At 40.4% G+C, this 26141-nt stretch overlaps 1 protein-coding gene across 4 annotated transcripts in view; it reads left to right on the top strand.

The window, feature by feature from the left end:
* Positions 1-4139: 4139 nt before the first annotated feature.
* The window catches only part of TPPP (tubulin polymerization promoting protein), a 56767-nt gene continuing 34765 nt past the window's right edge, over positions 4140-26141 (top strand). Inside the window, exons 1-3 of one of the 4 annotated variants that reach the window (XM_065667141.1) lie at positions 4533-4605; positions 4740-5705; positions 17605-17919. In XM_065667141.1, the coding sequence (XP_065523213.1) occupies positions 17609-17919 (311 nt within the window). In that variant the 5' untranslated portion in view covers positions 4533-4605; positions 4740-5705; positions 17605-17608. Of the gene's footprint in view, positions 4159-4395; positions 4606-4734; positions 5706-17604; positions 17920-26141 lie in introns of those variants that run through there. The other 3 variants (XM_065667140.1, XM_065667142.1, XM_065667143.1) reach the window with 3 other exon arrangements.

Below are 26141 nucleotides of genomic sequence, written 5' to 3'. Positions count from 1 at the left end.
TGTAGCAGAGTGCTATTATCTTATCAATGTAAAACTGAGCAGGTAATTTTCTGGACTGAGAAAAAAATAATTCATTGTGCAGGGATAAAAGGAGGCTCCTGGAAGCTCTAGGGAATTCATTGTAAGAGTGTAATTGTACAGGTCAAAGAGTGTAAAGTAAGTGTATTGAGTGCTGCAGAAATCCACAACATAGATGCACGTCGGTATTCACATTATTTTATTTCTCAAACAAATGTCCCAGGCACACATAGCACTCCATGACAGCATTCTTGAGCTAAGAATGAAAATAAATGCAGACAAAGAACTGCCCAATCTCCTGCCTCAGAATATGGAAGGAGTTAATTTGCACACAGGATTACAATGAATCCAAAGTTTCATTACTTTATTAATGTAGTGTGTTAATATGATGGGTTGATCTTGGCTAGCTGCCAAGTGCCCTCCAAGCCACTCTATCACTCCCTTTCTTCAACAGGAGGTAAGACAAAAGGCTCAAGGTTCAAGATAAGGACAGGGAGATCACTCAGTAACTACCGTCATGGGTAAAATAGACTCAACTTGGGGAAATGAATTTATTACCAGTGAAACAAAGTAGGGTAGTAAGAAATAAGAACAAATCTAAAAAACCCTTCCCTCCACCTCTTCCTTTTTCCTGGGCCCAACTTACTTTTGACTTCTCTACCTCCTCCCCCAGTGCAGTGCAGGTGGATGGGGAATGGGGGTTCAGGTCAATTCATAATTCTTTATCTCTGCCGCTCCTTTTTCCTCACACTCTTCCCCTGCTCCAGTGTGGCCTCCTTCCTATAGGAGACAGTCCTTCAAAAACTTCACTAATGTGGGTCCTTGCCATGGGCTGCAGTTCTTCACTAACTGTGCCATCATGGGTCTTTTCCATAGGGCACAGCCCTTCAGGAACAGACTCCTCCAGCATGGGTTCCCTGGGTCACAGGTCCTGTCAAAAAACCTACTCTAGTGTGGGCTCCTCTCCGCAGGGTCATAAGTCCTGCCAGGAGCCTGCTCCAGTACAGGGTCACAACCTCCTTCAGAGACCATCTGCCTGCTCCAGTGTGGGGTTCTCCACAGGCTACAGGGTTGATATCTGCTCCACCATGGACCTCCATGTGTTTCAGGGGGATGACGTGCATCACCATGGTCTTCACAGGCTGCAGGGAAATCTCTGCTCTGGCACATGAAGCAGCTCCTCCTTCTCTTTTTCATAGACAGGGGTGTCTGCAGAGTTGTCTGCCTCACATTTTCTCACTCTACTCTTCTGGCTGTTGCTGTTGTACACCATTTTTCCCCCTTTTTAAATATGCTGCCACGGTGTGCTACCACGGGATTCAGCTTTGGCCAGTGTTGGGTCTGTCCTGGAGCCAGCTGGAACTGGCTCTGTCTGATATGGGGGCAGCTTCTGGGATCTTCTCACAGAAGCCTCTGTAGACCCTCTGCTTACCAAAACCTTGACACGTAAACCCAATACAGACAACCCTAAAATGGGGTTTTGTGATTTTATACTACAGTTTTAGTAAAATCAGTTTGGGAGGTGTAAAAGACGAGAATCTTGAAAAACAAACATCAGTTGAAGAATGAAATAAAGAAACTAACCTTATGTTCTTATCCCCACCCTGGCCCCTGGAGGGTGAGCTACCTGGCAGACTATGAAACCAAGGATGGAATGAAGGCCAGCAATCATTAGATTGGCAGAACATGCTTGCCCTGAGGTATCCTGGATTTCTTTTTGTGACTTATTTGTGTTTACTAAAACTGGATGCTGGAATATTGTCAACAGTATTCAGGACTGGGAACTAAATTAATAAATTTAGTTAAATTAAATTGCTAAATTAAACCTCTAAATCCCTCTCTATTTGAGGACAGGGGGTCTTAAAAGTGTGACCAGAAATTATGTGTTGCTATTTGGAAAAAAAGTCATCTCCACACACTAAATGTAGCACAGAGTAACAATGGCAAGCAGTGAAACCTCCATCCTTATGGGAAACTCAGAGAAACAAATTCTATGCCCCAGTGCTCCTCAGGACTCTCACAAAAGAGAACTGAGGGCCATTGTCAGTTTCTTTCTCTGATTTTGGGTGGGGTTTTTTTAAGGAAGACAAATTGTGAAATTTGTCTGAATTCCATCATAAAATCAAATTTGGAAAATTCCCATTCTGCGTGCTTTTTTTGCTTAAATTGATAGCCTGGATTCTGGCAGAAAATTCTATTAGGGAAACAGAAAATTCTATTCTGAACTGTGTGGGGTGGCAGGAGGAACTGACAATAATATAGGACTAACTCCATAATAAATATTAGGAGAATAGTCTCCACTGGGTTATTTACCATAACTTGATTTATGTTAATCTATATTGTATTCATTTTTGCCTTCAAAACTGTGCTCCAATTTAAAACTACCTATCTTAACCTAGTTTTCAGCTGTACGATAGGGATTCTTCTTCAGATTTAAGCCAGCTCAGGCTTCATAAAAGGTAGGCTTTCTGTGTGTGCATGCTGAATAGAAAAACTTTGAAACAAAATACAAGATTTTGGGTTGTGCTCTCAAGAGAGATCACAAGTGCATCTGCCATACTCTACCACAAAACCTTCATCAGTAGTGCAGCTAAATGCAGCCCTAACGCGCAGGGGCCTTAAAGCATTTATGACATTCTGGGTCATTTCAATAATTGCCTTAAGATAGAATCATAGAATAGTTAGGGTTGGAAAGGACCTTAAGATTATCTAGTTCCAACCTCCCTGCCATGGGCAGGGACACCTCACACTAAACCATCTCACCCAAGGCTCTGTCCAACCCAGCCTTGAACATCGCCAGGGATGGAGCATTCACAGCTTCCTTGGGCAACCCATTCCAGTGCCTCATCACCCTTACAGTAAAGAACTTCCTCCTTATATCTTATCTAAAGTTGCCCTGTTTAAGTTTTAAGCTGTTACCCTTTGTCCTGTCACTACAGTCCCTAATGAAGAGTTCCTCCCCAGCATCCTTGTAGGCCCCCTTCAGATACTGGAAGGCTGCTATGAGGTCTCCATGCAGCCTTCCCTTCTCCAGGCTCAACAGCCCCAACTTTCTCAGCCTGCCTTTACACGGGAGGTGTTCCAGTCCCCTGATCATCCTCACTGCCCTCCTCTGGACTTGTTCCAGCAGTTCCATGTCCTTTTTATGTTGAGGACACCAGAACTGCACACAATACTCCAGGTGAGGTCTCACAAGAGCAGAGTAGAGGGGCAGGATCACCTCCTTCGACCTGATGGTCACGCTCGTTTTGATGCAGCCCAGGATACGGTTGGCTTTCTGGGCTGTGAGCGTGCACTGCAGCCGGCTCATGTTCATTTGCTCATCGACCAACACCTCCAAGTCATTCTCTGCAGGACTGCTCTGAATCTCTTCTCTGCCCAACTTGTAGCAGCGCCTGGGATTGCTCCGACCCAGGTGTAGGACCTTGCACTTGGCATGGTTAAACTTCATAAGGTTGGCATCAGCCCACCTCACAAGATACTGAAATAAGAGTTTATAAAGTAGGTTTATAATAGTTTAAGAACTATTGCTGTGCATCTTAAGGCAAGTATAGGTATATGACTATTTAGAACAGTTAGCCATGTATCTATCTCGCATTTGGAAAATTGAGACTCCATTGCACATTAACTGGATCATTTTGCTGTTCTTTCTCATCTCTGCAGGTAGATTGTTTTAACTTGATTCCAGCACAGCAGCTCTCATGTTATGGTCCACCAAGTTCTGCCAGGTCACTGGAGACTGGTTATAAATTCATGAATAGGAATGCAAAACAGTTTGTCACATTTCTGCTGACTCCTGAAGTGTCTCTGTACTCTCAGATTTTGAATAGTATTGCTGCGGGTTAGGTTAGTGGCTGCACCTCCTCGCTGTGCCAACCCTAGGCTTGCTCCTAAACAATTGGCAAGCTCAGGGAACACGAGGCTTTATGGAACGCCTACTGCACTGCACGGCTCAGTCCTTCGCATGATTTTTATTTACTTTATGTCAACAACCACAGCAGAGCAGCAATCTGGACCCAAACCTGCCACAGCCTGAGAGGATACAGAGGACTGTCGCGCCACTTGGTCTCTGCTTCTCCCTCGGGACGGGGCAACAGGATGCTCGACATGGCAGAAGCTGCTGGACCTGGCGCAGCCGGGGTAGGGGAGCCGCTGCCCAGCCCCTCGTCGCCTCCAGCTCCTGGCGACGGGAACTACGAAGGAACCAGCGTCTCCCGGTTTCCCCTGCACCTGCCCTTGCCCGGTTGCTGCCGAGCACCGGGCAGCGAGCAGGGAGGAGAGGGCAGCGGCGCCGCCAGCCGTAACCAACCATTTAAGGCAGCAAAGGCAGCAGCTACCCCTGCGCTAATTCATTACCTCAGGTTCTGCGGGGGGCGGGAGGGACCGCCCGCAGACAGCCAGCCCGGCCTATGGGGGCGAGCGGCGGAAGGGCGGGCAGGCGGTGCCGGGCTCTCACCAATGCTTGGGCAGCGGGGGCGGTGTCTGCCGGAGCCGCCGCGCCGGCTTCACACGGGTTGCCGATAGCCGCGGAGCCTGGGCGAGCGTAAGGTCGGGCTGGCTGGACCTGCCGCTCCTCGAGAGCCGGTGGTAAGCGGGCACCTCCTGCGGGGCGGGCAAGGCAAGGCAAGACTCTCTCTTTGGGGTGTGTGTGGGGTGTTTGTGCTGCTCTCGCTCTCTCCCTCCTCTTCAGCACGCTGGTTGATTGATTTCTGTTAGGTTAGCGAAGACGCAAGAGGAGCGTGCGGGCACGTTGGCGGAGCTGCCCCGGCCTGGCGGCCCCCGGTGTGGCAGTGCGACTGGCGGCTCCCTACCGTTCACCGCCTTCGCAGCTCCGGGGCGCGCAGGGCGCCCTGCCCTGCTGCGCTCTGCAGTTATGTAACGTCCGCGGGGGGCTGCGGGCGCGGCGGCGGCGGCGGCAGCTTCCCCGCACCAGCATTAAACCCCTCGCTGCCTCCCCTCATTCTTCTGCATCCCTCCTGCGGGAGCCCCGGGGAAGGAATCGGCAGGGAGAAGGGGTCGGTGTGGAGCTGCAGTCCTGTGCCTGCCCGTCGGGATGGGCCTCTGCAGGCGCATCTCTCCGCCATCGGGGACGGGATGCGCGGCCGCAACCTCTGCGGGGCGAGAGGAGGCTGTGTGATGGGAGCTGTTTGATCCCAGCGTGGATTGGCGATGCTGCTCGCTGGCAAGCCCGGTCTCTTCCTGCGGGCGGCTCCCGGAGGAGCTGCGAGAAAGATCCACCTTGCGCGCATACGTTCTGCTGTTAGCTGTTGTTGAGAGACGACAAAGCCTCAACCGCTGTAGCTGCTGCTTGTCGTGCAGAGCAGGCGGTCCCCTTTTGTGGAGATTGATGGGTAAAGACGATTTGTCTTTCATTTTTTTTCACTTTTTAATGCCCAGATGTTAGCTGAAGGGGCTTTGTCTCTGCCAGCCGCTCCTATATGGCGTTCTCCAGGAAAACCAGCATCAGATGAGGGAGACTGTTGATGGACTGCAGTGTAACACCCGCACGTAGAAAGCCGAGTACAGTACTCCAGGGTGAAAAACAGGATGAGACAGAATCCTGTGAATTAATCTGCGACCCCGGCTAGCTAGCCTGAAAGCAAATACACACGCATACACAAATAAGCAGCGGTTGCACGTATTTCTTCAGTCCCGAGTAAAAGTACCTGGGTGAAATCCTTCCACGGGTAAGGTGTTGAACACACATAGGAGGTGTGTGTCTTAAACATCAGTAGCTTTGAATCTTGCAATAGATGCTGACAAGCAATTTCACTATTCGTGTTTTCAGGGGTCTTCGGAGGAAATTCTTACAGATTTTATAGAGAATTGCATAACTGCCTATGTTTATTTCAAAAAAAAAAAGGAGGGGCAAAACCAACCCCCAGCCTGAAATGAAACACGTGATAGGAGACTGTTTTCACTGACTGGGACTTCATGCTGCTTTGTCAACCAGTATCATTAAATAGCATGCTTTAGAAGGTTGGCAAGCATTAGCGTGATAATGAAACATTAAAAATTATTTATTTTATTCTTCTAGTGGTGTGAAAACTTAGGGGGAAATGGAGAAATACCATATACTTTCATAGTCTCAAGCTTAAAATAGTGTGACTGTTTATTGAGTGTGTATAATTATTTATTTTTAAGATGTTAATGGCCATTTTTCTGATCCTTTAGTCATGAGGCACTTCTTTTTCGAATTATGGTTTTCACGGGCCTACCCCCAACTCATTCTAACCCCTCCCAAAGCTAAAATAAAATGCTGTTTTGTATACTTTTGTACATCTCTGGGTCACAGCCATATTCCTTTAAATAGTCTATCATCTGTAACTGTTGAAGTGTATGCCCAGTATTAAATCATAGTACAGTGTAATGCTTAGACAGCATGCCATGCAAGGATCAAATTGCAGATAAAGTTCACGGAGGAATCTCCTGCAGTGCTTGCATTTGACCCTCATAAATGTAAGAAAAGATGTTTATAAATGGAAATATACATCCAGCAGGTAGTTCTTTCTGTGCCAGATTTAAGCTGTGGATTGACTGTGGTGCAGAATAATGTATTTAATTTTTATAGTAGATACATTCAGCTGTATGATAGAGGTTATTTTTACTTTTTGTACCTTGAGCTTAATTTGAGGGAAAAAAAAAAGGTTTTAAAGGAAAAAAGCTCTTTAAAGGGGGGAGGGGTAGGTAATTATGTCAGTTTATGTTAAGATTAGTGGAATTAGTGTATTCTGATTGTAGATGGAGGCAATTAATTACACTTCATATATCTCAGCATGCTTTAGAGAATAAACCAAATGATGTTTAAACTTGATACCTTGCTCCAGATTATAAAATAAAATGTAAATTAAAATAATATCAGATATTTTTCTTGCTTTGCATGCATTGATTATGTAAGTCTTCAGTGTGAGAATGTGACTGTGTTCACAAGTCTGTATCACTGTATGAAGAAAAACTTGTGACAAGAACAGTCTCTCCTGTGGTATCGTCACTCAGTGATGTCATGTCGTTTCTATTTGTACATGCATACTGCTTGCAGCAATGAAATGAACTCTTTCCAGCAAGCAACGAACTGGGATTTTTTTCTTCTTCCAAAACCCATTTTTATGCCATGTATAACTGAAATCAGATGCAGATATAGAAGCTTTACCCCTAGGTTTTTCTCTGCCTTGCTGGCATGACTGGCATGGGCATAAGTTCTTTTAGGTGCCTCTGTCAGTTGAGAAGAAATATTTTGCTTACTGTTTGTATTGCCATGGTGTCTGGGAGCTGTGATCAGGGACCTTAACTAGCATGTTAGGTGCAGTATAACCATGGAACAAGATTTTGGGCCTGGACCCCAAAGTATTATGAACCAAAATAAAAAACAAGACGCTGTAAATGGTACAAAAAAGAACAAATGCAGCTGTTAAAAAGGATACAGTGGTATGTGTGTGCATTATCCAGCTATGTATTTTATCTTTCTTGTATGTTAGACCAAAGGGAATTGAAGAACCTCATGTAAGACTTGCACAGTTCTCTGAGGGAAGTTCTGGTATCAAAGGGTACTCTTGGGACCTGGGACCTGTGAATAATGGTTTGATTTTGGGGGATTTTGTTTAATTTGACTAAATGCTGAAAGTTGATGTAAAAAAAACCAGAAACAAAACCCTACACTGACCCAATATGAAACATTTTATCTTCAGGCTACTTAGTTTTTAATATTCTTTAAATTTCAGATAATTTTTTTTTAGTTTTTGAGACTGAGCTTTTATTTCAAAATCAAAGTGTTGTATAGGAAAAATCACATTGTTTTGGCTTTTCTCCAGTGTTTCATATAAGCTGCTTCAGCTCTTTATTTGCTTCATCTCGCTCATGTGTCACAAGCCAACAGAAAGTACTTGGGAACAAATACATCTTCAGCAGAAAGAAATTTTTTAGTGAGTGTATCACCCTGCCCATCCCAAATTACCCATACGTAAAAGTACTGCAAGGATTTCCCGTTGCAGTGTTAGTCTTGTTATTCGAATACTTGGAAATAGTAGTGAAAGTAGCTGTGCACTGAATGGATATTACTGGTAATATACACCAATAAAAAAATTGTCATTCAGTAACAGGGTTTATACATGTGGTACAGGAAAGTACGCATAGCCTGTTTAGGTTTCAGGACACGTTTTCTGACTGGGTATTTATCTAAAGTGCTGACTGAGCAGAAAAGAATGATTTTGTGCTGGTCATTTTTCTTGGCTCACAGTGGTATATCCATCAAAACAGATGGGAAGTTTTTCTATATTGTTACGTGTAGTGGGTGGGCAATTCAGTTTGCTTCTGCTAAAAGGGAATCTTAACTGTGTCAGGACTCAAAGACTGATGTGGAGAAGATTAGGTTCTTACTCTTGCCAGTTGTCTTCAGGTTCCCTCTTCTTTTTCTTTTCCTCCTTATCTTTCCCCTGCCTCATACTGACCTGAGTGTGTGAGATGAACTTACCTTGTCCTGGATAGAAAACCAAGAGCTGGAAACCAAGAATATACAGAGCAAAGCTTCAGTGTATTATGTGGCGGATGAAAGGACAAAAATAAATCTGCAGTTCAACTGTTACAAAGTTAATTATTTCCCAGCTTGGCTAAACTCAAGAGTATGCTTGTTTGTCAGTGTTCATATATTGGAGCAGTCATCAAAATGAGCATGGAGAAACTTTAAAAAAAAAAAAATAATAATTAAGGATGTAACAGTTTTAGCTTGGCTCTCTGAGGGATGCAGTCCTAGTTCAAAGAAGTTCTTAAATGCACATTTGAGGTTCCTATTGGGAACAGTTCTGTTGGGTCAGTGCTAAGGAAACTCTTGCAGTGGAAATTCAAATGCTTAGAGGTCTTGCTCACAAAAACATTTTTTCATTGTTGGTGACTCTGTTTATTTTTAAATTAAAATCTGTATCTGCCTGTCTTATTCAATTTCACTATCAGAAACCATGGCCATTACTCAAACAGTTCATCCTACAGGACCTCATAGGTGTGAAAGAATTTATTGATGATTTAGAAAGGGAAGTACTCTCCTGTTTTGTACTGAGCTATGGGTAGTTTAAAAAAAATGTACTTAAAGATGAATTTATTTTTTAGGTTCAGACAAAACTGAAGCAGCAGACTTGTAAGTCCATAAGGGATCTTCAGACAATCTAATCTGACTCAGGTACTAGTTACTTTTAACTAGTTATCTGAGACGAGTAATGTACATTTGATAGAAGTCTGCCAGAGATGGCAGTGTATCTTCTGTGTTAAATGGAGCCTAATGTGCAGATGTCAGGATGTGAAATATTTTTAGCTATTCTTATTAGTGTTTCCAATGGTTGATTTTCTCTCCCTAAGAAAGTCTTATTTCTAATTTATATTGCCATAGCCTGAATTTTCAGCTGTTGAGTTTTTTGATGTTGTTGACAGTAAAGAGACATTTTGTATGTGATGCAGTTTCTCTACAAAGGTATTTGTATACCTCACTGAAGTGACTTCAATCACCTGACAAATTCCACTGGTGGAATTCTGTCTTTTACAGTAAAACATCTTGTCTCATGACTTTGTAGCTGTCATACCATCTGTAATTCTTTGATCAGAGGTGATGCTGTGTGACTATTAAATCTTACAGTGTCTTCAAGACCTTGTGTCTGTGATACAGTGGTATTATAGTATATTGTAGAGCTAGATAAGAGTTATTTAGTCAGATAGTTTTTGTATAGTTTCAAGTATTATCAGGTGAACATGCATCTTTTAAAAGAAAAAAGTTCTAACAGAACAATTGCTGATAAAGAGGTGTGTGCCTGTATAGGTGCTTTGTTTATGCATATTTTATGAAGTGGTTCTTTGCAATGGAAGAATATAATTTACTAAGAACTAAGTTTTGTGTATAAGTGATATTGTAGCAGTAACTATGTGGATGGGTAACAATTGGTTTTGGAAATAGAACAGTAACAGTCATTTGTCAGCAGTCAATAATCTCTGTGCTTGATAATGTGTTTTCTAAGGTTGTTCCTTTAATGGCATATATAACTTCATCGCAGTCTGACATATGGTTTTGCTAAGGAGGAACACTGGACCACTTGAGTAACCACCTTTTTGTTACTCTGTGTGTATGTCTTGCAAAAGGTCTTAACGTAGGTGTGTGAAATAACCAGCCTTGTCCACAGATTCATGTATATTAAGAGAACTCAAGGTTTAACCGTGCAGTTCCTCATAAAGCCTGTGAAAGGATTTCATTTCTTTAAAGGTGGGTTTGAATGTAGATAAAGATGTGTTAGCTTTGCTTGGTCTGCAGTATTCCCTGCTCATTTTCCTTCTGTGTTATATGATAGGGTGAAAATGGGTGGCTCTCATTCACTTGAACATCAGATGTGCAGAAATATACCCAGAGCAGAACTCAGAAGAGAAATGCCTTAATTCTGATTCTGACAGATAGCTTTGAAGGAAGCTTAAGGGAAGCCTTAAGAGCGTTGTCTAAAGCACTGCATTTCATTAGGAGAATGTTGCATTTCTCCAGCTGTTTATCCCTTCCTTCAGCTTGGATGTTTATGTAGAAATGTGGGATAAAGATTCCATCTGCTGTACTTTGTCTCTGCTGTTTTTATTTGGCATAAATTATTACAGACAGAAAATAAATGAGAATTCATTTTAATTGCAATTCTGTAATATTTTTAAAACAAGGGAAAGATAGATCAGGTACTAAAATAAAACAGATGCAGTCAGACAAATGCAAATGCCTTACACAAATTGGTAATGTTATGAATCCATTTCACTCATAAAAATAGCATCTTTCATCCTCATTGAAAATTTGTGCTGGAAGTTCTTGAGAAACTTTAGATGGCAATTATTTGTGGTGCAGTGGGTAAGTTTTATCAACTGTACATAAACAGATTCTGATAAGAATTACAGCTTAAGCACTTGTGTGCTTACCAACACTTGATGTGCAGGAAGGAGTAGCAGGAGAATGGAAGGTAAAAACAGGTAACAACATAAAACTACTAGGGTATGTGCCTGTGGGCAGAGTTCTTTGTAGCATACCTTTTTTCTAAAAGTGGCCTTTCAGGTTTAAGACCCTCTAAGAAATATCTTTAGGAAGGCTAGAAGTTTAGCTACGTTGAGGAGCTGAGAACATGATGGAGAGGTTGAGGCTGATACACTTATAGGAGAATGGTGCAGAAATAGGAAGCTTATAGTGAGGTTAAATCAGAATGTTAACAACATATGGTTATTCAGATCTTTATGTGTTAACAGACTTATATTGACTTGCCGGCTGTGTTAGCTGTATTGCAAGGGGTCCACCATCTTTCTAATTTCCCCCTAGTTTATTTCTAGTTCTCAATAAAATCGGTAGATTCCTGGATACTATTTTCTTGAGCATTCATTGAAATGTATGATGTGATCACATGCATGAGAGATGCTATCTGACTGAATGTAGAATCTTTTTCTTTTCTTGGCCAACTAAATACATGTATGGATGGTTTTGCTGATTAATCTGTTGTATTTTCCCTCATTTGGAAGTTGAGGATGCGAAGACTAGTTGGACAAAATTTGTCCATGAGCTAGGGAATTTTTTTGGCTGAATACCTGTTACAAAGAGCAAGAGTGTTGCAAAGCCTACATATTCATACTTGGCTTGAGGACTAGCAAAAATTGAATAGAATGCTTGAAAGATTATATTTTTTTTAGCTGCTGGTGACATTTTGCAGGTAGTAGAACAATATCTTCGCTTATTAGTCTAGGGTTTGTGCTGTGGATTACCTTCCCTTCTCACTTAACAGATCATGGAGACAAAATGTACAACAGAATTGCTGGGTGGCAAGGAGGCTGCAGAAAGACTGTTTGGGGAATGACTGTTTTAGATTATATCTTGGTAGATATTTAGGGTACATTTAGGGTACCATCTCCATTGCCTTTTAGCCAAAGCCTTATGATGTGACTGTAAGCAAAGCAGGACCTAGCACTTTACATAAAAGCAACAGCAAAAGGATTTGCAGAACAAAAGTAAATTGAGGACAGAACTTGTAGATTTTCATGGCTTATTTGTGTGAGACATATCATCGGTCTTAGCAGTTGCCTGAGCTGAGGTCTGCTTGATGCTTGAATGCTTTCTGCCATTAAGTAGCTTGCATTGAAAGTTTTCCTTAGTTCACAGGACTTTTGGCCTCATTTTAGCCAATTCTTGGTTAGTAAATATTTTAAAGAACAAATGGTTTCAAAATAAGCTGCCTTTCCTATTAACTGGATTATATCTGGGGCTGTAATAAGTAACTAGTGTTCTAGTCTTTTGTACTGTCTTAGACAAATACAGCCTTACTCATTTCCGTGGCAGTTAATGCTGCAAGACTTCCATTAAAAACTGTTTTTGTAATACTTGCTGCAAATGAAAGCAATTCAACTTATACCAGGATAGAAGATTCCTAGTGTGCTAGGAGCAAGCTGGACAAAGCAGATAAGAAAGTACATGGCAGAGCCCAAAAAGATAGGTAGTCACACCTTTGATAGTTTCCTGTTGACTATTTTGTTGTTGTGGGAAAAGCATTTTTTAGTGTGGAGATCATAAACTGTGTTTATGCATTTCCAGTTAGTGAGACTATGCTTGTATTTCCTTCCTAGAGTCAGAGAATGCTGGTTCTTCAGAGCATTCCATACAATCCTCTACCTACTGTACGTGGCCTGATAATTAGTGTAGAGTATGGGTCCCATGGTCATCATTATGTTCTGAACTCTGGCAGCAGGACAGACATTTTTCTTTATCCCTCTGCTTTGGTTCTTTGGTTCCCCTGTCTGTGACATGGCAGTGGTGATAACTTCTGTTACAAATACAAGCTGTCTGTACTTCCTGAGCAGATTAGCCATGCATTAGTTCTCAGGGACAGGGCAGGTACGATACTGCAGTGAATTCTAACCGTCAAGGTTACATGCATATTGTATAGAGTTGCATAAGCTTATAAAATTGCTGGCGAAAGTACTCTTGAGTTTTAGTAAGGTTTCAGGTCTTTCTCACTGGTGCTGAGAGATGTGTTGCTTCAAAGAGCAGTTCTCCCAAATCTAAATCAGAGCCATACCAGAATTCCTGCAGAATGTTGACACCTGGAAAGGATGTGGATAAGTGAAAGAGTGTAAATGAATATAAATCTCTTAAGTAGAGCTGACAGTTGGTCAGTACTGAGTCCTTGTGCTTATTTATGTGTTCCTGGTATTTATGCAGCTATAGAAAATTGGCAACTGAAAGTCACAGAAACAATAACTGCATGTCCCCTCAGTCTTGGAAGAATCCACGTTAATACACGACTTTATCTAGAGGAGTTCTCCCAGCTATCTGTCTGCAGATGAGTATGTATTGTAGTCTCTGGCTGGAAGGAAGTTTATATGAGAAGACTTTTTCTAATGGGTTAGGCATGTGCTGAGAGCACAGATCTGCACTTTCAGTCTATTTTAGCACGAATTAGTCATGACCTCAGTCAGTTTGATCCCTAGCTTAATCTGTCTGTATAGATACCTCTGTATAATGTGCTGTATATTTACCTATTGTAGAGTGAGAGAAGGCATGAGAACTGTTGGGGTTTTTTTCATGATACCAAAGCAGTATTACATGACAGGCTATAGCAGTTCATAACAACACCTAGTTGTCTAAATACTCTGTTGGTTTCTGTAACTCCCTTTTTTGTGACAGTTGTTCTTTCACAAAGCCTTCTGAACTCTAGCATCTGCTTATACCCTTTTCTTAATGTCTTATATGGCTGCTTTTGGTGATGTGGACCTGTTAGGTTGGGAGTCAGCAGTGGATAGAGAGGATGGGGTTGACTTGCTATATTCCTGCCTTCATTCCCTCTGCTGGCTCTGGAAAGGTAGTGTTATCTGAGTGCAAATTAGACTTTTAAGATGGTGATGAAAGGCATTTCTTTGGTTACCTGTAATTGTTATAGTCTTCATCTACACAGCCCATGCTTTTGAACAGTGTCTTAATTTTGATTTACAGAATCTTAGGATTGGCATTTTAGCATAGCCACTTTTTTTGTCACTTCCACCTACCACCCTACTGTGGCCTCTCCCCAAATTACTGCTAATCTTCTAGCAGAAGCTAGCATACACGTAATCCCTTTGTCCAGGGAAACATGGGTGAGACTCAAAATTGCATTTGATATTGAATTTTTTGGCAAACAGGTTATTCTTTATTTCTCTTTGAGAGATCATTTCTTCAACATGACATGATCTCCTTCCTCATCAATAATCACTAAAAAAAGTTAAAGGAGCTGACCCCATTAAACATCTGATTTCATATCCTGTGTTGTGTAATTCTTTACCTTCTAATACAGTATATTAGTGTACATATTTCTCTTCAGAGTGTGTTCTTTCTAGTGTTAAGGAACAAATTTTAAGATGAGACTAGGTCAATATTTTCATAAACCATGTAGCTTTTTAGTAAATTTCATGCTATCAGGTGGGATTTTAACAAGTAAACTGTAATTGTGATTCATCAAGAGAAGGAGCATCCATGACAATTTTTGCAGCCAATGTGGGTTTGAGCTCATGATTTGAAACCACAAGCTGCTTTTTAACACACATTTCTGCTGTGATGTGCGTAGTTGAGTTATGGTTATGGATGACATGGTATTAGGCAAAGCAAAGTACTGACACTGGCTAAAGAAAGATTTTTCTTCAGAAGATACTTAAATTTAGGCATGTTGTTATATTTTTGAATTTCAGATGAGGCAGTGGAATAGAGGTTTTCTTTTTGTAAATTGTGCAATTGTTGAATCTTTCAAGGATATTCACACGGAGTATAGCCTCATGACAGAATTGCTAAGAGCAAGAGGGTGTTATACCTGAAAATGTCTTGGAAGGTTCATCTGGCAGAAGATAAAATTGCAAAATTATAAGAGATACTTAGCAGATCTCTGCCTTCTTTTGTCTTGTTACTTGCTTACAGATGTAACTGGGTTTTGATATTCTATACAACTTTTTACTGATGTGTGCCCTTCCTCATTCTCCCTCTTGCCAGTTAGAGTTATCCTAGCAAATTTCTGATGCTAGTTTCCAGCTTCAGTGAATTTGAAGTGGTGTAAGCTTGTAAGAGACTTCTGCTTTTGGAAGTCAGTCTTCCTTGAAGATGAATCATAGATCTTAATGTAATTCTCTTTTGCATAGATTGTGTCATCAGTGTTTTTGTTTTCTTATTTTCTCTCACCACTGTTGTGGTAGAAAAAAATGTGTGTAGCTTGATGAATTAGACAATTCAGACCAATGTATTTTGGAAAAAAACCTATACATCTGTAGTACTTGGACCTTACAGTTTATTGTGAGTGCTTATTGTTTTGGTGTTTGTGTTGGGTGACTTCCAGAAAAGTTTATTGAGGTAAAATTGCTGACCTTTGGAGAGAAGCAGGGAGAAGAGGAAATGGAATTGGGAATTGAATTGATTATGTTTTTAACTTTTTAATGAACTTTATGTTTTCAGACTCTTTCTCTCCCCCTCTTTGTGCTTTTCCTTTTATTTCACAGGTGCACATATAACTCTAAGGCTATGGTTAGTAAATTCCGGTCATATTAATTTTAATTCGGCATTTTGGTTTGTTGGCCAAAACTTATGCTGACAGTGTAAATAAAATAGGAGGATGCCCAGGCTCAAGATACAACAAGGTTTTTAAGCATTTACTGGAATGTTTTCAAAATTGATAGTAGTGCTTTGGCTATCCTGCATCTGTAAAGGACAAAGGACCTTCACTATAGTTTTTACTAAAAGGTTGTTTCTAATCCTGAAGCTTAAAAATAGCTGCTGCATTACAAGTAGTTATGGTTAATTCTGTTTCAGTGTGCAGGAAAGGGTATGCCTTGGTTATTGAAGTGACAGAGGCTAAGCAGTATCGGAAGAGGTAAAATTTTGGGATTGTTTCTGTTGCTGAGGAGTTTGTATTGAAGTACAGTATATAAGACAAAGAACTTTTTGTCTGATGCAGAAAAAGACATTAATTAGAAATAAATACCTATCTTTGCATGTGTTAGCCACATACGTGTACAGCTGTGGCTTCAGAAGAATGGATGAGGTAAGTACGGTGAACTTTCAGCCCTTATCTAGTATTTGCCAAACTTCTGATGCCTGAGTCATACCTTTATCCGTAAAAATTTGTAGCAGCACCACAGATGTGAGTCTGAGCAACAGTCCTCCTGTAGGTGTTGGGACAGCAGCAGTGCACCCTATCCCTAGGCTTTTCAGTGCCTCTTATTTTTGCCAAGCTAAGATGTATGAGCAGAAAGCAAATACTTCTATGACATGCTTCTGGCATGTTAGGGTTTTTTTTCTTTTTTGCTACACATTCAAAGTATTTAATTTTTCAATTAATTATTAAAAAGCCACAATCTACAAAATAAATGGCTGTTTATTACAGGCTGGATCGATGGGCTGTGGCTTGTGGTATGAGGTTCAACAAGGCAAAGTACCAGATCCTGCATTTGTGCCACAACCCCATGCAATGCTCCAGGCTTGGGGAAAAGTGGCTGGAAAGCTGCTCATGGAAAAGGACCTGGGGGTGCTGATTGATGCCTGCTGAACATAAGCCAGCTTGTGCCCAGCAGCCAAGAAGAACAATGACATCCTGGCCTGCATCAGAAATAGTGTAGCCAGCAGGGTCAGGGAAGTGATCATCCTCCTGTACTTGGCGCTGGTGAGGCCACACCTTGAATACTCTTTTCAGTTCTGGATCCCTCACTACAATGTCTATAAAAGAAAGACGCTGAGATGCTGGACTGGGTCCAGAGAAGGGCAATGAAGCTGGTGAAGGATCTGGAGAATAAGTCTTAAGGAGCAGCTGAAGGACCTGCGGTTGTTTACTCTGGGAAGAGAAGGCCTGGGGGGACCTTAACGCTCTCTACGACTACCAGAAAGGAGCTGGTAGTGGGGTGGGGGCTGGTCTCTTCTCCCAAGTAGCAAGCGATAGGACAAGAGGAAGTGGCCTCAAGCTGCACCAGGGGACGTTTAGGTTGGATATTAGGAAAAAGTTCTTCACAGAGAGGGTAATCGGATATTGCAACAGGGAAGTGGTGGAATCACCATCCCTGGAAGTGTTCAAAAGCCATATAGATGAGGCCCTCAGCAATATGGTTTAGTGATGGTCTTGGCAGTGGTGGTGTAATGGTTGGACTTGATGATCTTAAAGGTCTTTTCCAACCTAGTTGATTCTATGATTCTATGATTTTACCTTCAGAAATAGATAGCAATGCTTACAATATAAAGGGCGTATTTTTGTCTAAATCAATAGAATGACTGGTGATTGCTATTTAAAACCAAAGAAACTGTAAGTGTTCTCTTATTGGCTGACGTAATGATGATGAAATTAGGTTTGTGCTCATTTTGCAATGCTCTTTCTCTGCCTTTTTTTTTTTCATATATATATGTTAGCTTTTTTTTTTCTGTTCTAGGTGGGCAAAGTGTTAAACAGTTCTATGTGTATAGACTGTTGGTTGATGGTGGAGGGTGCTGAGTTCATACTAACTTTATAGATCTCTTATTCTTCATATGTTGTGACATGGATTGTAGCCTGTAGCTTAGAAACTAAATTACTGCAATTTAATGTGATGAGTTTACCCTCCTCTTCTTTGTAGCACAATGGCTGACAATAAAGCGAAGTCGACCAAACCTGTGAATAAGACTCCTCCAAAGTCTCCTTCAGATCCAGCAAAGGACCGAGCAGCAAAACGATTATCATATGATTCAAACAGCTCCCATGAGGGAGCCATAGCAGGAGAATTAAGTGCTTTGGAAGAGGCCTTTAGAAAATTTGCTATCCATGGTGATACGAGAGCCACAGGAAAAGAAATGCATGGGAAGAACTGGTCAAAGCTATGTAAGGACTGTCATGTGATAGATGGGAAGAACGTGACAATCACAGATGTTGACATTGTCTTCAGTAAGATCAAGTAAGTTCATTTTTGCCAATGTTTCCTTGTCTCCCAACATGTTTTGTAAATATCATAAATATGTTGCTTACAGATGTTGAGACGCTATTTGTCTTTGTCACAATCAATCTCTTTCTTGTTCCTTTATCAAGCTGTGTTGTTTTGTCTGAAATAAAGCTTTCAGCTTCTGTTCTTCTATCTTAAACTGACTTCAGTGTCACGGATGTTGCACTATACAAAGACGTATGATATGAACAGGACAAATGCAGGTTATTCCAAGAAACACTTTTTTTTGACGGCAGTAAATGTGAATGTTTCCTGAAGGATATCTGAATGAAGTCAGGATGTAGTTTTACGTTTTGCCAAAACTCAGCCTCAAAGGCTAAGGTGGGATATTACTAAAAGCCATTATTCTAACAACAGTCCTGATGTCTAGCACAACATCTACTCAAGTTTAAAGTGTATGGCCACATCAGACTGATGGTGGATTTGTGATGCAAATCCATGGTTATGATTAATTGGTTAGGACTATTTCAGTGATCCTAGTTTATGCTTGTAAGCAGATAAGAGCTTTAGTGAAACTTCCTCCAGAAATTGAAAACCTAGGCAGGCTTGATTCAGAAACTTGTCAAATCCAAGGGAAGACATTCAACTGTTCTTACATATTCTGCATGAAACTCTGGATAATTTGTTGTTCTTGCTTTATGTGTAGAATTGGATTATTTTCACCTGCCCCGTTCCCCTGGTATATGATCTGATAGCCTTGTTTATTATGGTTTTTTTATTACCACAGTAATGGTTTAAATTGTCTCACACCTCCATGTGTTGAGGGACATGTTTGAAGAAGGGCCCCTTAATTGTACTTGTAGCTTGTAGGAACATTTATTTGGCTTGTGCTCCCAGCTTCTGTGGTGTAATGCTGGGGAGGACATGCAAACTGAGTGGCTTACAAGGATAGTTGGAAAAACTTCCTACAAGCACTGATTCTGTGGAGTGCATCAAAGCGTAGAAAGGCAGAGAAGGCCCTTGATCTTGAAAGGTTGTCTAGTGTTAACATGCACAGTTAAAATGACATTACTTGTTTGATTTCTTTCTTTCTTTTCTCCTCGGGGATCTTACCTAGACAACTGAGAACACCATATATGCATGTTTCAATCCTTTTGTTCTTGTATCAGTCCACTTTCTCTTTGAGTATCTAGCTGTATTTTTTGGAAGTTGTGTTGCCAGAGTTAGGTACACTATCAGTGAACTAGCTTATTGAAATGGATGTTTATGCTGTACGGTTGTTTATTTCTTGTTATGATAGTGCTGGCATTTAATTTCAACTTTTATTTGGGCTTCATCATCTTAAATTTCTCTGTATGTGTCATCACAAGAGATAATAAATCTTAGCATTACTTAAATTTCTCTGTATCTGTCATCATAGGAGATAGTAAGTCTTAGCGCTACTTTCTCATTACAGTGTCTAGGCAAATTAGTGATAGGACAACCCAATGATATGGCATAAACAGTTGTGCAACATTAGCAGATATAAAGAAGTATCAGTTTTGGTGCCTGCTGGGGTGGAAGGCATTTGGACCTATTCTACAGGAATAAGTTGTGAGATGGTGAGGACCTGAAGCTCAGAGGGAATGTCAGCATATCCTGTTGTGATTGTTCAGCAGTGTCAGCTCAGCTCTCTGTGGGGAGGTGCCTGTTCAGCAGTTTCTCAGACATTCCTCCCATTACCACTGTGAAATGCTGTCATTTCTCTTGGAAGAAGCACACCATAGAATCATAGAATAGTTGGGGTTGGAAAGGACTTTGAGATCAAGTTCCAATCCCCCTGCCATGGGCAGGGACACCTCACACGAAACCATGTCACCCAAGGCTCTGTCCAGCCTGGCCTTGAACACCATCTTTTCCTCTCTCTAGTATTTCATAGTTCAGAAGATATCTGTGTCAAATGAAAAAGTATTTTTATCTTGTTTATTAATTACTTGCTCGTTCCTCACCTGCACATGTACATATAACATGCATTTTATAAACTCTTTTCATTTAAAACTGTTTTATTTTTAAATTAATATTGCTTAAGTGGCAGATGGGGAGACTTAGATGAGATTTCCTGTCTTTACTAAGAAGGTCTGTTTTTTCATGCGCATGCTTTCAATAGGTATGCTTCCACATTTTCTTAAGTGTGAAGTTTTGTTTGGGTTTTTTTATATATATTTTTATTCTTGAGAGCATATGTCAGCAATTCTTTTTAGTCTGGATCCCATTTATTCACATATAGTATTTTAAATATTAACAAGGGAAGATATAATGGCTGCAGTTACTCAACTGTTTGTTAGTAATACGTTCTAACTTCAGAGGCTTATGCATAGGCTGAGTATACAGGCTTTCTTGAGCATGTTTAGACAACTGCTTCTTTCTCTTTTGCCTCACATTTAACCCTAAACTAGAGGATAATAATAGATTTGGTAATGCATCAAAACAGGCATACTCACAAAATAAGCCCCTACTCATTTCCATTTTACCAGAAGCTTTTTCCCAGCAGAGCCCTAAGGTTTTTTTACAACCCAAATTTTTCCCCTTCTATATTGAATCAAAAACATTAAACACTATAAAAGAATCTCTCGCTCCCCAAAAAGCGCAGAGAACTGCTTCCATGCCTCAGTAATTGAGTTATGCTTGTGAGTATCAGGAGACACTGTAGTTCACTGCTGGTTTTAGGTTTTTCAGCTAGATTGTGTTTCAAAAGATGGACTTTGGCCTGGGATTCTTGTGGTCAGCCATAGTGGTTCAGTGGGATGGGGCTGGTGGGTCTTGGCAGTTGTAGTCTGGCCACGGAACACATGCAAAGATAAGAAAATATGTTCATCATATCCAACTGCACCTGCCATCTAGCATTGTGAAACTTCCAAACAAGATTTCTGTTGGGTATATTACTGGGGAGCCACTGTGTTTAGCAATGTTTGTTTTCTAGCCAGCTATACTTACAGTTTATGACAACAGCACATGTTGTTCAGACACTAGAAAATAATTAATCTAGCAGAATTGTTCTTTGGATTTATGAATTACTATGTATAAAGCCCATGTTTGTCATCCTGCTAACTTTCCCAGGCTTCATTTATTGTTCTGCTACAGATACTAGCAAAATAGATAGGAACTGTGTGTTGCTAATAGGGTAGCAGGGAAATTAGTAACAGATATGTTTACCTAAGAGCTACTGAAAGATAAGGTTTTAGTCTGTGATTGGTAGCTTTCTCTACCGCAGGAGAGATTTTTATCAGTTCAATCCTGAGAAGTAATGAAGATTCTCTTACCCACCTCTGCCAAACCAGGTGAACAAAACTCCTGAAAGTCTTGAATAGTCCATAATACTTCTTCAAAGCTGGGACTAGGTGTCTGTCTTTCAGAGGTTAGTTCATTTGAGGTTAAGTTTATGTTGTTATAAAGGTTGAGGAAATTCTGCTGAACCTTTGTTGCAAGTAAGAAAATAAGTGTAGGGTGCTGTTTTTCTTCTGCATGAAGATGTCAGGTCAGTCTGAAGTGTCATTTGTGTATTTATCTTGCATAAAAGGTCCACTGAAAGCCTTCATGTAAGCACAGCATTTGACTGTACTTTAGGATAAGAAGGAGGAATGGTCTAATGCAAAGAATGCAGAGTAGTAGACATGAAAGAAGAATTGCTAGAATTGCATTGTTTGGCAAGAAAAGATGTAAATTGGGTGATTTCACACACACCCACCCCGCTCCCCTCCCCCACCAACTATTTTTGTTCAGCCGTGATTTTTATGTTCATAAGAGTCTCACAAATCCTTCCAGTTTGGTGGATTGTTATATAAGTTGTTGCATGTTTAAATCTGATTTAGTAGATGTCTTCTTCTGCCTTTCTTCTATTTTAAAAACTTCCTATTGTCAGCTCGGAAATATACAAGAAATTAAGAAGCAGTGAATTGTGCAATGGAATTACTTGAAATGAAAAGCCAAAGCCCACTTCTGAGAGTATCAGAGGAAACCTGAAAATCCTTCTGAGAGATCAGAGGAAAGCCACCTACATTTATGCCAAATATTTGGATTGCATTAATATGCTTGTGATAGACTGTCATTTCTTTTTTTCTTTCTTTTTTCTTTTTTTTTTGTTTTCTTTTTTCTTTCTTTTTTTTCTTTTTTTTTTTTTTTTGGGCTATAAAAACATGCAATAAAGACATTTCACATGACACTATCTTTCTATGCATGTTGCATCTGGAAAAGCAGAAGGACTTGTGAAAAGTGATCACAAAGCTTTAAAATATCTATGGGATGAAATTATTAAAAATGCAGCAAAACTAACAAAAGTGTGTATATGTATAAATACAATTATGTAGTAAGCTTTCCTTACTGTATTTTGTACTTCCACAGTCAATACTTTGGGCTCTTTTCTTCATATGTTCTTTGGACTGCATACAACAGTAACACTATAGTTGGACTGTGGGGCCTACTGAATTTAGAGACATACAACATTGGAGACATGCAATAGCATTTGAAAATTGAGGCATTTTATGAGAATGGGAATTCCATGAGTATCTTTTTAGTAGCTGAAACAATTACTTGCCTTGCAAATTTTCCTCATGAACTGTTTCTTTTATGTTACTCTTCCAGAGCTGCAAAAGTTTGTAGGCTGTGTATCTTGTGTTATGCTTGCAGAGTGCAAATATAGATTTAGTGAATCTTGTTGCCTTGGAGAAAGCAAGCTCATTGGTGACACAGGAGAAGGGCTTGGAAGTGTTCTGTATTTGATATGAAAAGCAACATGTGGTTGAATTCTTCTTAATTCAGCAAGACAGTGAGACACAACAGCATCAGAACTTCAGAGTTTTTGTATTAAGGAAAGCAGAATACCCAAGAAGAATAGATGTTACTGATCTCTGACCAGCATTCCGGCATGTTGCCTTAGGAACTTAAATTTCTTTGTTTACGGGGGTCAACAACTGCTCTGGGAAATCTGATATGTTAGCTATGCCATATGCATACTCCACTTGTTGTATGTAGTTAATATGGTAATAGTAATAGCTCTGATATAAATACTTCTGATCTTATTTTAGAAGTGTTACCACTCAGCACTGCAAGAATATGGTTTAAGCACTGCCAGAAAACTGCTAATTCTATGACATTATTAGATAGAAAAATAAAAATATTTCTGTTTACACTGGCATGTTACTATGGTTGCAGGCAGGCTTGGGTGACGTCATGCCTTGGATCCATTGTGAGCATTTATTTAGGTAGTTGTCTCCATGGAAACATTTGTTTGTTTTGATGTTACTATGTGTTAAATTTTAAACAAATTTTTGTGGTTCTATACTGGATTGTTATTGAGGACTAGTTAATCTACAGAAGCTTTGTAAATATACCTTACTCCCTGCCCTCTAAAATATTTTTGGTAAAAGATCAAGTGAAAGCATGATTGTCCTCTCAAATTCCAGTAATAGTTTCTTATGTTGCTTTGACATGTTTTCTTGTTGCTGAGGAAGCCATGTGTTCTGAAGGCCAGAAACTCTCCTCCATCTTTCTGAGAAAGAAAGGTTTTGTTCCCATGGAGAATCTTCACAACACACTTTATTGTGCCCTGACTTTTGAGCAGTCCCACCCATACTCTATCCTTAGTATATCTTGCACAGTCAGCTCTTCAGCCTAGTTCCCACAGTTAAGATCAGTCAGGTCTCTACAGGAGTGCTTCCACCTGAGATCAGCTGGATTTTAACTCGGCAGTAGTTCACCAAGACTGTGAAAGAATTAAAATGGATAATGTTTGCTCTAAGCAGCTGGCAGGATAGCTCTTGGCAAGAATGAGTACATGCTTTCCCCATTTGTCAAGTGTAATTGTTGCCTTTTCTTTGTATTGAACAATTAGATACTTCTTGTTTTCTTAATATATTTGAAAGGAGTAGTACTTTGACACCTGCAGTCATTCAAAACAAGTATCTCTCCATTAGGTTTCTCTGAAGTAATTTGTATTTAAAAGATTTTACTGAATCCTCTCTTAATTTTTTTTTTATATGTAAATAGGTATGAAGTGGTCTTTATACGAATGAAGCACATAGTAGTTTTAAGTTGTGTTTTACCCCTCTACCGGAGAGATTCTTTTAATAGTGGCACAGAATCTGATTTGCATTATGCTACTTTTTGCATGAAGTAAAGATAAGTTAACTTGTGTACTTTAATATGTCTGCATCAGGAAGCGAGTTTTAAGTGGATATAGAATTATATGCAGAGCATAATCTGTGCTAATAAATCTCTCCCAGGCAAACTGTGAAGTAGTAGTGCAGTTACAGGTAAAACTCCGGGTAAGTTACAACAGAAAGTGTTGTTTACCACAGTTTCTCTATATTAATTGAAATTATGATCCAATTTCATTTGTTGCCTGAGAATGCCAAATTTAATGTTGACTTTTGCACTTTATTTTTGAAAAGCTTTCTATTAAAAAAAACCAAAACCAACTCTTTTCCCCCTTTTATCAAGAGGCATAAATTCCAGAAGTAAAACAGTGATCACTTACGAGAGGATGGATGTAGATTCACTTGCAGATATGCAGGCTTGTTTTGTGCATGTAAAGTGTGTAAGTCCTGTACCCATAATGATGTATGCTTATTATGATTTTAAGAAATGCCTTTTTCTGTGTCAGGAGACATCACAGTAGACACAAAGCCTACAAATGCAGTGGTGGGTGATTCATTGCTCAGCTGATACGGAATGCTGCATGATGCTATATACAGTACGATAGAGCACTACTATAGAGCAGTAGAATTCTGGTATGAGATCTTGTGCCTCTTTTTTTCTTTTTTTTTTTTCTTAGTCAGCCTAATTTCTTCGAATTTTACCATCATAAAAAATTGTCTTACTTTAGTTTATAACAGCAGCTATGTGAAATCTGTGTTAGTTTTACTGATTAGGAAGCAAGTATTTTCTAGACTGTTACACATCAAAGTAGACTTTGTCTCTCAGTTTTCATGGATTGAAGCAGAAGTTGATTAAGATATAAAGGATCCAGGTCCTGTCTACAGAGTGCTCCTGCCTTTCTTTGGAGGTCAGGGCAGTTGGTGGCCTCTCTTGTGAAATATGTACTGTGGTCAAGGCCCTGAGGCTCGAGATTTTAAAGGGGAAGATGAAGATGACACTGGCATGGTATTTGTGGAAAACCCAAGCTACACAAGGTGAGGAAGAGACAACAGCTGGAGACCAAGTGAACAGAGACTGTCAAGCTAGAGAAGGCTGAAAGTTTGTGGCTTCTGGCAACAAGGAGTCATGATCTGTTCCGCCTACAGAGGGGCTTTGGACTATACAATTTCTATAACTTAGTGGATTCTGGAGAGGCTGCAAGGCAGTCAATATGCAAGAATTTTGGCTGCAGGAGACTGCAAGCTGCACATGCATGATGATCTTTTATCTCTTCCTGTCCATTGTGTCCTGCCTACATGTTGCCCTTGCTCTGACTTAATGGCACTGCTCCCAGCATACATTAGGCCTTAGCACAAGCTGTGTGTTAGCCAAAATCTGAGCAACAGTTGAGTAAACAGTTACAGGCTCAATCCCTGATCACTGAGAGATCATGACTTTTACCATCCAGAATATCTCATGTGCTGTTACACTTCCCTGTCACTGTCACCATATTCTGGCCACAGTGCTGTAGCAGGTGTCAGGAGCAATGGGTACCAGTCACAGATAGTTACTGGAGATTCCTCTTGTGGATAATCCAGACATATACCTTTTGTCCCCACCATATGCCTCAGGAGTTTTGTTGTTTGGCAGGTGTGGGATCTGGGATTGTTGCAGATGGACTGCAAAGATTTGTCCAGCCTTCTAAGATTGACCTGTTTGTTGTCTTCCTCATGGGTACCAACAGTAGTGCTCCAAAGGTAACCTGGAGCATATCAAGAGAGACTTCAGAAATCTGAGAGTGAGAGTGAAGCACATTGAGCTCTGGTCACAATCCCAGGCCTTGGTACTCATTAGTGGCATTAACCAAGCTAAAATGACTGGAAGTGATCCATGAGATTTCTAAACTGAATTTAAAAAAAAAGAAAAGTCTTTTGTGTATGATGAATGATTTAAGGAGATACTCTGGACTTGTTATTCACAATCAAATAGAAGAACTGGTTGAAGATGTAAGAGTTGAGACAGCCTTGGCTGCAGCAACCAGGTGACTGTAAAGTTGTAAGATTTTGAGAGACGTGGGCAAGATGAATAACAGAATTACAAACCTGGACTTCAGAAGGGAAGATCTC

This window comes from Lathamus discolor, chromosome 2 (assembly GCF_037157495.1).
Source record: "Lathamus discolor isolate bLatDis1 chromosome 2, bLatDis1.hap1, whole genome shotgun sequence".
Taxonomy (NCBI): Eukaryota; Metazoa; Chordata; class Aves; order Psittaciformes; family Psittacidae; genus Lathamus; species Lathamus discolor.
This window is presented reverse-complemented; position numbering and strand designations above follow the sequence as displayed.